The sequence below is a fragment of the Paralichthys olivaceus genome, chromosome 20 (assembly GCF_024713975.1).
Source record: "Paralichthys olivaceus isolate ysfri-2021 chromosome 20, ASM2471397v2, whole genome shotgun sequence".
NCBI classification, from domain to species: domain Eukaryota; kingdom Metazoa; phylum Chordata; class Actinopteri; order Pleuronectiformes; family Paralichthyidae; genus Paralichthys; species Paralichthys olivaceus.
Window position 1 is genome coordinate 5,403,047 of NC_091112.1, and position 12,734 is coordinate 5,415,780.

General features: G+C 39.9%; 1 protein-coding gene across 1 annotated transcript in view; it reads right to left on the reverse strand.

Moving 5' to 3' along the window:
* Window positions 1-12,734, reverse strand: part of stt3b (STT3 oligosaccharyltransferase complex catalytic subunit B) — a 61,776-nt gene that overhangs the window by 32,529 nt on the left and 16,513 nt on the right. Inside the window, exon 2 of the mRNA XM_020102484.2 lies at window positions 1,400-1,508. Coding sequence (XP_019958043.1) covers window positions 1,400-1,508 — 109 coding nt within the window. The remainder of the gene's footprint in view (window positions 1-1,399; window positions 1,509-12,734) is intronic.

Below are 12,734 nucleotides of genomic sequence, written 5' to 3' on the forward strand. Positions count from 1 at the left end.
GGAGAGGAGATGGGAGATAAATTGCGTGGAATCAGCGCGTTGTATTTTTCACAGAAAAGGGTCGATGTTTCACAACAATCGTTACTGCAGGTAAACAGGGAAACAGCGGCGGCCGAGGGGGATCTGTCAATTAAAAGCTCACTGTTGCTACTTGACAGTGACTTCAATCCATGCCGCCTAGCCAAGTCTTGGAGGAATCTATCTCTGCACTGCTTCACCTCAGATAACCTCATGCTCCAACAACACACTCCCATAGCAACAGACTGCAGATCTACTTCACACTTCCTCGTATTAATCATACAACATAAATAATGTCTGTATATGCTTTGTGGTGCACAAAGCACATTCTACCTTTATCAAAACTACTGTTATTTTGATATTGAACCTGGCCATACTGCAATGTTGATAAAATCTTGATTAATTGTTCAGCCGTAATTACCAGCATGTATAATAAAAATATTATTTTACGTGCTGATTATCTGCTCAGATAAGTGCACTTTACAACTGTCAACCGCAGCGGTTTTTCTTCCATCCATCCCTTGTTTTAAAACCAGGTCAGAGTAACCATGCCGAGGCGCATCAGATTTCCTTATTCCCAGCATGCACCTCCTGAGGAATCCCAAGGCATTTCCAGGACAGGTGAGTAATCCCTCCAGCATGTTCTGGGTCTCGGCAATCTCCATGGGGACATGTGTAGGTGTTTTCCTGACCAGACTCCCAAAGTGGCCAAACAGTTTTTTCTTTTTCACTGGCAGAATAGCTGATTCTCGGCCCAACCACTTCATATTATCATGCAAAAAACACTTCACCCCACAGGTCACAGACTGATTAAGCTGACAGCTGTGCTTCATCACAAAAAATTAGCAAACCAATCTGTGGATGACCAAATTAGGAATTCTCTACCTCTCAGCTGTACCTTCAGATTGTACCATAAATACTAGAGGAAAATGTTAGTGGAGTCCAACATCTTAGAAAAACATTTTTCTTTATTGCATACAGAGCTCTCATTCTAGCAAACAACTTCCTCTATCAGTGGCCTCAGCATTTCTTATTCCCAAAATGCTCCCCATCATACCACTGTCCAGGAGGGCTGCACTGCTGCTCGTCAGTCAGATGGAGCCTCCTTTCCATCTTCTTTCCATAAGCCCTCCGGGAGAGGACAAGCAGTGCGATAACGCAAAAGCACAATTTTTGTCATCCCTTATTTGAAAAGGGCAAACAACCTCTCATGTATGTGCTCCTTGTCAGCTAATTCGACCTCAACAAAACCTAATGGGCATTTTGATAATTTAATTTCCTTCTTACTTCACAGGGATGACATTGTGACTGAATCTGCATTCCACTAACGACGCCCCGGAGATGACGAACGATGAAACAAATGAATGTGGGAAAAACTTACTGTGCCGCCGACGATCCTGCCCAAGGGGTACCAGGCCCTTTCATCAAACCAGTTGAGAAACTCATAGAAACCATTTGTAGTGAGATGATGTGTTGATCTATAGTTGAACCTGAAGCAACAGAAGAGAAAGAGAAGAGGCATAGCTCAGTAGATTGTAAGATATCAACCACACACAGACGACTATACATTTCCATTTATATACCGCACTTTGAAAGGATGTTACAAAAAAACACTTAAATCTAAGAAGAAGGGGTAATTTTATTTTCAGATTTTCCGGAGGCAGGAGGAATGGGTGAGCTGCGGAGACGTTGCCTTGTTAGAATTGGGAAGATAAAGCCTCAATTCGCTGTGTGAGCTTTTGTGCTCACGCCAACAACTCCAACACATGCTGGCGTTTTTCAGAACAAAGCCCACTTATTGTACAGATAATTCCAACAGCAACCACTTGCTTGTGCTGAGGTGACAAAGACATAAATGGGTCTGGTGTTGGAACAGAGATATAACGACTACAAAAAACAATAAAGATTAAATATAAGGAATATCACTGCAAACAGGCCTTGATTCACACTGTAGCTGTGGTAAGCTGAGGGGGTTGGAGCACTGTCAAGAAGTGGAACGAAACAGCTGACAGTGTTAAGAGGACTGCTGCCAACTAGAATGAAGCAAGTGTTAGGTACATTTTTAGAGCCACCTTATTCCCTACACAACTCGTTAATGTGGGCTGCTTTATGTTCAGAGGACCATGTACCCGATACACTTAATGCATCAGAACTTACAGCATAGCTAAAAAAAGACAGCTGGCTTTGTCTAATAGGGATGTGCATTATACCAAAGAGGAAGTAAGATAACCTTGCATGTGTGACTAATCGGCTCAGGAGAGGATCTTTGATTCGTATTTCATATGTATGACAAGAATGTCAACCAACAAAAGGTAGGAATATAATAAGGAGCTTATGATTCTTCCAAATAACAGTGAAACTCATGCATGGCTGGTGAGCTGTTAATTCTCACTTTCATGGTATGCATTTGCAAATCATCTGGTTACCGCAACTTGCTCAATACACTGCTAACATTTCATCACCTGTCACCAACAGAAAGGATTATATGGCCCATTCGAAACTTTCTAAAACTATTTGACAAGCATTTTATCTCTTCATCAGTTTTAATCACTATCCATACTCAATACAAACAACACGCATATTCAGATACATGGGGAATGCACTGGTTTAAACAAGAAGGAGATTTTCTAGCAGTTGGTTTGCTCGGTCACATAAAGACACAAGAAACAGTAATTGTGAAAAGTAAGACAAAGGATCGCTTTCTTGAACCAAGGACAAGAGCTATGACAGACAGTTTGTTTTTACAATGTTTTGTCTTCGCCTCTGGAGGTCGACTGAATGGAAGTGAATGTGTGTAACTGCGTCATCGTGTCAAAATGTTTTCAAAATAAAACTGAGCCGCTTCCACGCTTCTTTGCTTTAGGTGCCGGAAAATGCTGCAGTTGTTTGGAAGTTGGGGGTAAAACTAAAACTTTAAAACTAAAACATAGTATAGATGGAAACTATGGTGCAACAAAAGTACAGTTAAGTTTTTTTTAACTTTACATCATACAGCAAAGATTAATGTAGAAGGAAAGAGGTTAAGGCTGCTGTTGCAACCCATATCTGCGAAAACATGGCCTCAATTTACAGTCGAGAAAAGGCATGAGTAATCATATGTATCCAAAAATGGAAACTTGCATCAAGTCCACAGAGTCACATGTTTAACGTGCATCTAAATCTGAATCATGCAAGGGCCATGATTTATTTAAGAAGTTGCAATCGTTAATGAGAATATCAGAGAACATTTTGCAATGTTTAAATACCTTAAATCAGGAAATAAAACATGTTGGACTTGCATCAGTAGTAACATTCTGCAAATTTAATTTAAAGCTCTACTACCCTTAAATACTAACAATTAAATGGGACCAACACATAACCTGCTTAGTAGAGGTAATTATGAGCAAATAAATTTTTACTGACATTCTGGCAATTAAGTCTCCTGGTACATTAATCATGGCCTGAAATAAGAGACGACTCAGACCCACAAGCAGGAAAAAAAAGCATGGCCTCAGAAAAAAGCACAGGTGACTCAAGTCAACAGCCCAAAACCAAATCACCACACTTGAGTTTCAGCGGGCACTTATTCAGTTTATGGCTGTGTGTGTTAGTGTGTGTGTAAATACAAGTCAGACAATGCTAGAGGCAGAGGAAGCAGTCATCGTCACAAAGCAGCAGCAGCAGCGGCCGCAGTGTGGGCTGCTCACACTGCTGCGATCAGGACAGTGTGTTTAAAATGCTGGCATGAGGTGAAGCTCATTTATCATCACAAGGTGCTTGGTTTTCTAATGCCTTCACATTGCACCTGAAGCCCTCCTCCATCATCCAGAGCCTCCCATCTTGGCTCTCTTCTCCAGACAGCGTGGTGTGGCCACTCGCTTCAAATCCAATAATGGGAACTGATCTCGTGTCCATACTGAGCCCACTGTTTCATCCTTTAAAAAATGTCCACTTTTCCCACAAGTTTTTTTTATCCCACTTACAATTTAAGTGACAGTTATTATTATGTTTGCTGCTGTGAGTGAAGAGAATAGAAATTAAATGTGAAATTTTCTCTATATATTTTATGAAAACATGGGAAAAAATAGAAAGTGCTACTTTAAAGGGCACTGTGTCTCTTAAAGTGATCTTGAGACGCTATGAGGAGTGTTTATCCTTGTGGCTCCTCAGACAATCATATCATATCACTCAACAACCTGAGGCCTGAGGGTTGGAATCTGGGTGCAGGACGGTCGAGGACAAACAAACTGCCACACAGACACAAATATACTTCAGTGTTGGTGAAGTAAAATTATATTTAAAGCTAATAAGCCATTAGAGATTCAGTCATGTCCTTCACAATGTAATTCTTTTATCCTGAAAAGCTTAACTGGCTTCGCTTTACTTGCACCACAAACTAATCAAATTGCTCTTTCATTCCACTGATAGCGTTCGAGACCATACTATTGTTCTTCCGGTGAGTGAGTCTGTTTCCTTACATGCTGAGGTGTGCAAAGAACCATGGTGTTTCTAAGTACAAAGCTACAGAGTCAGCCAGCTGTGAGAAAGCTCTAGCACAGTGAGATTTTCCAATGCAGGTGAAACTGTCCACTTCTGCCCCATCTTTCGGCATCTGTCAAATCAGTGACGCGGAAACAAAGCAAATTCAAAGAAAATTTTATAAAAGACAACTTTGTACACTGCCAAGCTTTAGCCACAAAACCCATTTTCCAATGATCTCATGGACAGCCAAGCAGAGTGTTTTATTCCTGCCCTTGTCACTTTGATGGTGCGGATAATGTAGCTCTGCCAGCCACATTAGCAATTTAATGTGCAGCTGCCAATATGGTCTCAAGCGACACAGCACATGATTACTAGTGATGCTACTGCACCACCTTCAACCATTGGCAAACGAAACTTCAAGCTGAGCAACATAACCGTTACACCACAAATTTCATGGCTTGATTCATACTCTTTTCCCCCCGAAAAGCAAATGTGGTACTAAGTCAATTTTTTTTTAAATAAAATGAGTGCACAACAGAATCAACACAACTAAACCAAGATGAAAAATTGTTGAATTAATCTAAATCTACAAGTACACAAGTTATAACATTTCTGCTTTAATAACCAGGTAATTCTTAGTTCTACAGGCTGCTTGGGCTGATTTCTTAACAGCACACTTGCTACTAAATAGATTTCTACAGCATACTTCGATTTTTAGTATCAAATGCTAGTAAAATGGTGGCACTGTCGAGCCCTGGGATTAATAGCAAGGAAGATGATGGGAGTAAAAAGGGCCCCTGTATCAAATCCTCAGATAATATCTCAAAGCAAAAAAAAAGACAATTAAGAGTGGCATATTGTGCACTTTCGATCACTCGAAGCCTCCTGCAGGCATCATAATTCACTTTAATCAAGGTCTGTTTCACTGATTATCAGATTCCTGTTGAGACAGGGCCATCATCAGCAGCATGACTAAGTGGGCTCCATTGCTGTTTACAAGCCAGTAATGCCTCACTCCGCAGCGACTACATAATCAGATGCATCATTGCTTTTCCCCCACTTGTTCTCAATATGGTGAATGTCTAAATAGACTTTAGGATCCAGGGGTGTAATCACCGGCTTGACTAATTAACCACCTCTGTTCAAAGCCTGAATGAATAACCTGTAAATGAGGGCCTGCTCGGGGACCCCGAAGGAACAGCAGCAAGTACAACATGGGCTTCACACATCAGATGGGCAGGTTTGATCATCTCCACATGTCATGTTATCGGGATTTTTCAAAAGGCAGCGGTCTCAGAAGTCTTTAATGAAAGGAGCACAGCACATGACATCTCTTCAAAGAGTGAGCCATGAGAAGAGGGGTCCTCAGATGAAGATGGGGCGACGATGGTGGCCTGGAACATAAAATGCACAGGTTTGCTGGACAGCTGCCAAAGCTTTAATAGTGTGTCCAGAATTCTTGCCATCGCCTGACAAGATGAGGCATCCTGGCCATCGCATCCTTTAAAGGTGGAAAAGTGTGACTGCAGGTAACAGCATTTTGTGGATGTGTGATTGCAATGTTGTGGAAATGCTGCAAGATATGACTTGCTAAATATGAAATTAAATATTGGCTGTAATTACTGACTAACCAGAATGTGCAGAAGGCTCATTGTGGCTCTGTCTTGGTTAATACAGACTTGTTTCCACAAACTGGCAAAGGAAAAAACACAAGAACAATTATCATTAGGAAATAAATAATAAATATAGAGCTAATTACTCTGCCAGGTCAACCATTTTCAAAATCCCAAATAGGAAAAAATATAATTATCCTAATTTCATTGCATCTCCACTTGCTGACACTGCAGTGAGCAATGTTCCCATTGAATATTGAGTGTAGAGCTGCTCTTTTGAATTAAAAATGTCCAGGAAGAGAAATGCTCTTGTAAATTAGGCAGCGCTTTAAACTCCAACATGAAAATATCTCAACACTATGATAAAGCTTCAAATGATTTATCTAACAGTCAATCTTTAGAAAATGGTTTGGATGATTAATAATTATTTTTAGCTGAGATGATGTGCTGCTTTTCTTTATCATCCTGAACATCTCCGTGTTGTGGATTGCTTGCTGAATATAACAATTTGAATACACACGATATCTTGGCTTTTAGGAAATTATAGTAGGAATCTGACATTATTTTTTGCTGAAAAACGAATTAATTGTTAAACTAATCAGCAGATTAAATCAATAATAAAAATACCTGTTAATCACAACAATATATTAAGCAGTTGTCCTGCATGCTTGAAACTCTATAAAGGTTATAATTTATTCCTTTAACAGATCAGCAGCCATCTTTACCATGAATTATTTTAATTTAAATACAGACAATAGAGAAAGGTTCATAGTACCCACATATTTTATGTAAATAATTAGTTTGTGGTCATGTGGAGATGAGTGTGAAGCCTGTTAGGGTTCCTGCCTCACCATTTGGTTCGGGTGACTGCATGGACAAAAGCAGGTCGAAAGAAGTGGGTAGGGACACCATGTGTCTCAGTGGAGTCATATAACCTTCCATAGCATCCCAAGGACAGCAAATAGAGGACTGCAGCGCTTACAGCAAGGGTATTCCAAATTTAATGAAAACGGGGCCAACATTTACAAATATAATGGGTACTATGTAGGACATACTGAGAACATTGCAAGAGAACACAGTGAACAACCAACACCAGGAATTTCAATCACAATGTTGGACTGATTAAATATGTATTATGAACAGTCTTTGCTGCTGTGTTGGTACAAAAAATATCCCTTTAATCTTAACTTTTAGAATTAACCAGCTGGCAATAGTAACACAAACAGATGGTTTTGTTTTTTTATGTCGGAATGGGGTGTAAGATCACCATGTCAATGTGCACACCGCCAAACTGCTGCCTGTGTAAACTAATGAATCAAAATTGAAAAATGCCAATGCATCTTAAGGTGAAGAGACATAATGGCATAAATATTGACTTGCCTGGGGGGGTACCTTCAGTACACATTACTTGAGCTGTAGCTGGGACCATTAGACACTGAACAGCTATAAACTACATTGTTTATTTGCACCAATAACTCCGCATTTTGACAGTCAAAATAAAGATTCACACATAAAGAGAGGGCTATAGAAAAGGCTGTTGGGAGCATAGTTATTCAATTCTGAAATTGAGCACAGTCTGACAGACTTGTCCGTGCCTTGGTGCTGTTCTGTGGATGTGTTTATTTAGTCTGTGGTTCAATATATTGTTTCAGTTTTGAAACATGCTGCTTTTTGTACATTAAGAGTTTTATGATGGCAATTGGCCAATGAGCTTGACATATTCCTAATTTGCAGCTTTAGAGAGGAGTATATAGTCACTGCTATTGACATCCTAATTGTGTTTTTGCAGACACATAGGTTCTCATCACACCTGTGTGAAAACAGCTTGGTAATAACTAACACAATGGCAGAGACTAATAATACCCTCTGGGTCTAATAGAACAATCGATCTGAAATTAGGCTATTTCCTTAGCCAAGCTAGACAAGATGCTTACACAAGCTATTCACAGACAAGGAGAAGCATTGAATAATACATTATCCAAACAGGGTCGAGAATGCAGTGATCATGGATGCAGTAGGAGCAGTTCTAAAAACAAAGAGAGTCCAAGGCAAGAATGTAAAACACTGTCTAACTGTTGGATTCATTTAAGTGGCTCATTCATTGCTGAACAGGACTAGAGAAGCTGATGAAAATCCTGTTTTGGCTGCTTGTAAACTAAAAACGTGTGATAGGTCCAGAGTGATGAGGAATGGGCATGTAAGACATAGTGATAATTAAACAAGCTTAAACAGAGGCAGCAGAACTCTGTAGTTGTTCAGAAGCAAATGACCTAATGCATGTGTAGAATACTTTAACATTGTGGTGTAAGCTGGAGGTCTGCTGCTGCTGCGAGTGGAGTTCTATTAAAAAATTAAAGAGGTTTTGTAGAACAGAGTCATTTCACACTCCATAGCTTCCTGCATTTTGGAAATAAACTACAACAAAGAGATTTGTGATGGCAAAAAAGCATTTGCTCACTGTGATCACCTGATGTCAAAGAATGTGCCTGCATTCAATGAGGCTGACGAGACAGAACCTCCCAATACAACCACAACATGGTTTTGTCCCAACATAGGAAAGACATCTAAAAAGATGTGAGTAATAGCCTTGTTTTACTGCTTGGTGTGAATCGTTCCTCCTCATTACTTTGTTGATACCGTGACCTTTCTTCTAGCGCCACCCGCGAGTCACAAGTTGTCATTTATACTATAAAAATATCTGATTGATGGTTTGGCACAGAATTTTGTACAGGCAGTAGAGGCAGAACCCCCCCCCCCCCCCCCCCCCCTTGTCCCCTGTATGTATCTGGGTTGGCCTAAAAATATGCCACTCTTTCCCTACAAAGAATCACAGGCACTTAAGTCACACGAAGGTATATTTGATTCATCGCACAAGGAACTCTACTCTTTGGTCATTCAGTATGCAACGGGGAACAGAGGGAGGCAGTTGGCTCTACTTTCTGAAAAGAATCTGAGCGTATGATGATTGTGAAAAGCTTCATAAAAAAACATGCTGAAAATAGTGTTGCAGACACAAAGGACAGAGACTTGGAGGTCAGCACTAAAAGGCTAGTTTAAGATTATCCGTACTTGTACTATGTACCGGAAATCTATCTATGACAAAACCACGAGGCAACTGTGCTTTCTGTCTCCAATAACACTATACAGAGGGAGCTATGTGTGGTATACAATTAACCAACTGCAGGCTAGGTCAGTGTTGATCAGTAATTACAGATGAGGTATCTGAACCCAAACAATTAATGGTTAAACCCAACAGTATTTACTGTGAAGAAAGTGTTCTTAGCTAAGACAGGAGGTATAAAAAGATCAGCCAGACTCCCTTGCACCCTTGTAACAAAAAAGTGAACTACAAAAAAAGAAAAGTATCTCCTATGATAGCTTTAATATTCCCCTGCATGATAGTTAAAATGACGGTAAGTTCGAAGCAAATTGAACATCTTTTAAAAGATTAAGCTTCTCCTGCTGTGGGCTGTAATACTCTGAATTTCCCACAGAGATGGCTTAGCTTCTCATCAGAAATATGGACTAAGACTTCAGTAAACAAGCAAAACATTCACACTTGAATTTCTCTCCAACGGATTGTCAAGATAAAAACTACAGCCTTACCTGTAGCAATGAATACTCCTGCTAATTTATGGAATAAATTTAGGTCACCTTAGTATCTACTTTTGTAAAGGGCAAGACTCAGAAGCGTGCTGTATTATTTGCAAGGAGCGGCTGAAATATCACTCCACAACAACTAATTTTATACCGAGCTTTCAAAATACACACCAGCAGGCAGAGCGAGAGACCTAACTTTTCTATTCAAGAGTTAGCACTTTGGTACAGCTCACGAAAACAAAATGTCAACTCTTTCCCAACAGATAAAACTGATTGACAGTCCATTAACATTTCACAAAGACTTCTATTTATTGGGAAAAATCAATGATATTTGCAAAAATCTGTTTTCAGGCACACAGTTATCCATATTCGTATACAACTCCTCCAAAGGAACGCTCTGAACATTGGGTTGACAACTGATGGGTGGACTTTAACTGCAACAGATGCTGCTGTGCCAGTTGCTGCATGCTACTAATATGCCAGAGGGAAAATTAGAAGCGTGCATTACTAACAGGAATGTGCAAGCTGGGGGTTTGATTTTGCCACATATGTAAAAAATTCAATATTCAAAGCAGTCATGTCAAAATTAACTTGTGGTTCAAACTTATGAAAAATTATATAGAAAATACCTGTTTGCACCATATGTTCAGCCACATGCTTCACTTAAATTTAAAACACCAAGCATGGATAACAGCCTTGAAACTTATAGTGTTTGTGGTTTGTTTTTAAAATAAAAATGTATGAAATGAGAAAGTAATGCAAGTGTGTGAAAGGGGTTTCTCCAAGTGATGAAACCTTCAGAGAGTTATTGCCCGAGTCTGCAGCTCCCCTCAGCTTTAAGTAGCTTTATAATGAGTTTCAGCTCATTGTTTTAGCTGTCTGCCTGCTACTTTACTGTTCAGGTTCTCTCTCGCTGCTCTCATAAGAGTTATTTTCAGCCACAGTAGAGAGTTATTGAAACTTCAAAAACTCCATGTTCACTACCTGCTCAGCACCAAAAAGCAGACAGACATAGTTAGCGAAAGTCTAAGAATTAGAGTGTAGTGGCTCTGATCCGCTTGGTGATAATACACCTCTAAGTTGGTTTACCAACGGCCAATAAAGCCTAAGTACGAAGCAGCACCACTATCAGCAGGACAAATGAGTGATATATTGTATTAATATGTTGCACAAAAACCATTTCACCTTGTTTCCAAAACTTTGTTTTCTTTGAGATGTGAGGTAATGGTAATCAACTTTGAGTCTGGCATGTCTCTACTCAACGAATCCTCAAAAAACATGTGAAAAAGGCTTTTTTGAAAACAAACATGCCAGAAAACTGTCATAATAACACATTTTAGTTTCACCAGTTTACATCAAATTAAGCTCCAACAGACAAGACCAGAAATGGACGAACTGTCAATGTGGTGAAGTATTTCTCTGCTAAAGAGCCTCAGGACACGATAGAGACCAAAAATGGAGCTAAAGTAGTGTTGTGTTATGTAGTGATGCTAGGTTATCAGCAACAGTTAATAAGCAACTCCTTAATAATAACTTAATTGTGTAAATTTCAGATAATACATGTTATTCACTTCTTCTTTCGTCTGCTCCCAAGAGGCCAGACACAGTTTTGCAGTCCATGTGTTTAAAGGCCTGTAGTGTAATGTTAAGGAAATTTAGACTGGACTCAATAAGTTTTCTCCAACTGCATTTCCCAAGCCAGCCCTTCAGGTAACAAAGCTTTGCACAATGCCGGATTTAAAATAATGTTAAACGTCTTTGTCACAAGAACGATTCAAAGTCAACTAAAGATTTGTACTCTCAGTCAATTTAAAAGGTAAGGAGGGGATAAGACATGTGACGTTCCCAAATGCTCAAGTCACTGAAATTCAAACTGCAGCTTGTGAAACAAAGGGAATGGATGAAAGGAATGCCAATTCTACATTTAGCAAAAATGTCCACTGGGGCAGAGGCTTCTGTTTTATCAAAACCCACTGTTACCATCGACCAAAAATAGGGGAGGCACTGGGAGAGTCAGGCACCAACAGCAGGCAGGAGTGAATACCAGAAAATGGGAGTAATTACTGGCATGCAAGGAGAATTGCTTTCATAACGAACGGCTAATCAATTCAATATCAGAAACACAGCAACAACAACAGCAATAATTACAGGCCTAATCATTACAGGCTGAAGTCTCTATTGAAGCCACTCTCAAAAGAAATAAAGTCTTGTCATGTTTCATCATGATTTGGAAAATATTGCTTTTAGGTTTCAAGTAAAACTATTCACAAGGTGCAAGCACACATGTACAACCTATGATCATTGCTTGTGTTTGCCCTCAAAATGTCCTTATACTTCAAATGTGACTGAATTCAACTTGAAAGCTTAAGAGCTACACTCCGTGAGGGTCCATGCTTAAAGTCCTGTAGTGCTGGTAAACTCAGGGCAGCGGTCCACAGCCGCCTACAGCTTAAAATCATCTTCTCTACAGCCAAACATTCACCTGCTGCACTAGAGGGCGAAGCTGGAAGAAAAAAGAACACAGCTGCAGACAATTATTCTGTCTAAATGTAACTGATTCCCCTGGACAAAAGGTTATTATTGCTCTGCCTTTGAGCATAATGCCTTTGCTATGAGCTAGAGAGTCACTTGGAGACAGTAGAAAAAGCCAGTAAGACATTTACGCCTCATTGGCTTAAACTTCAGTGCAAGATGCTCAATAACACTCCAGTCAAGAAGATACTAAACACTCTGCACAACCCCTCACTGCAAACTTGGCAATCATTAAGACAGTGCACCTACATCATAACAGAAGTTACTGGTGCCCCAAAGCTGCCATATCTGCATGAATGGGCTTGTCACTCTGGTTCTGAAATCCTGAGGGGTCAAGATTTAGTGCCAAGGCTGAGTAATTATACACTTTCTTATGTACCTCTGTGGTCCCTCCATCATTATTTCCAAACACATTGCTGCTTCTGCCATTTCATATTCTATAGCTGTGAGATAATGAAAGATAACAGAGTAGAGTGCTTTGCTCTCCCACTCTCCCTTTTCTCTACAGTG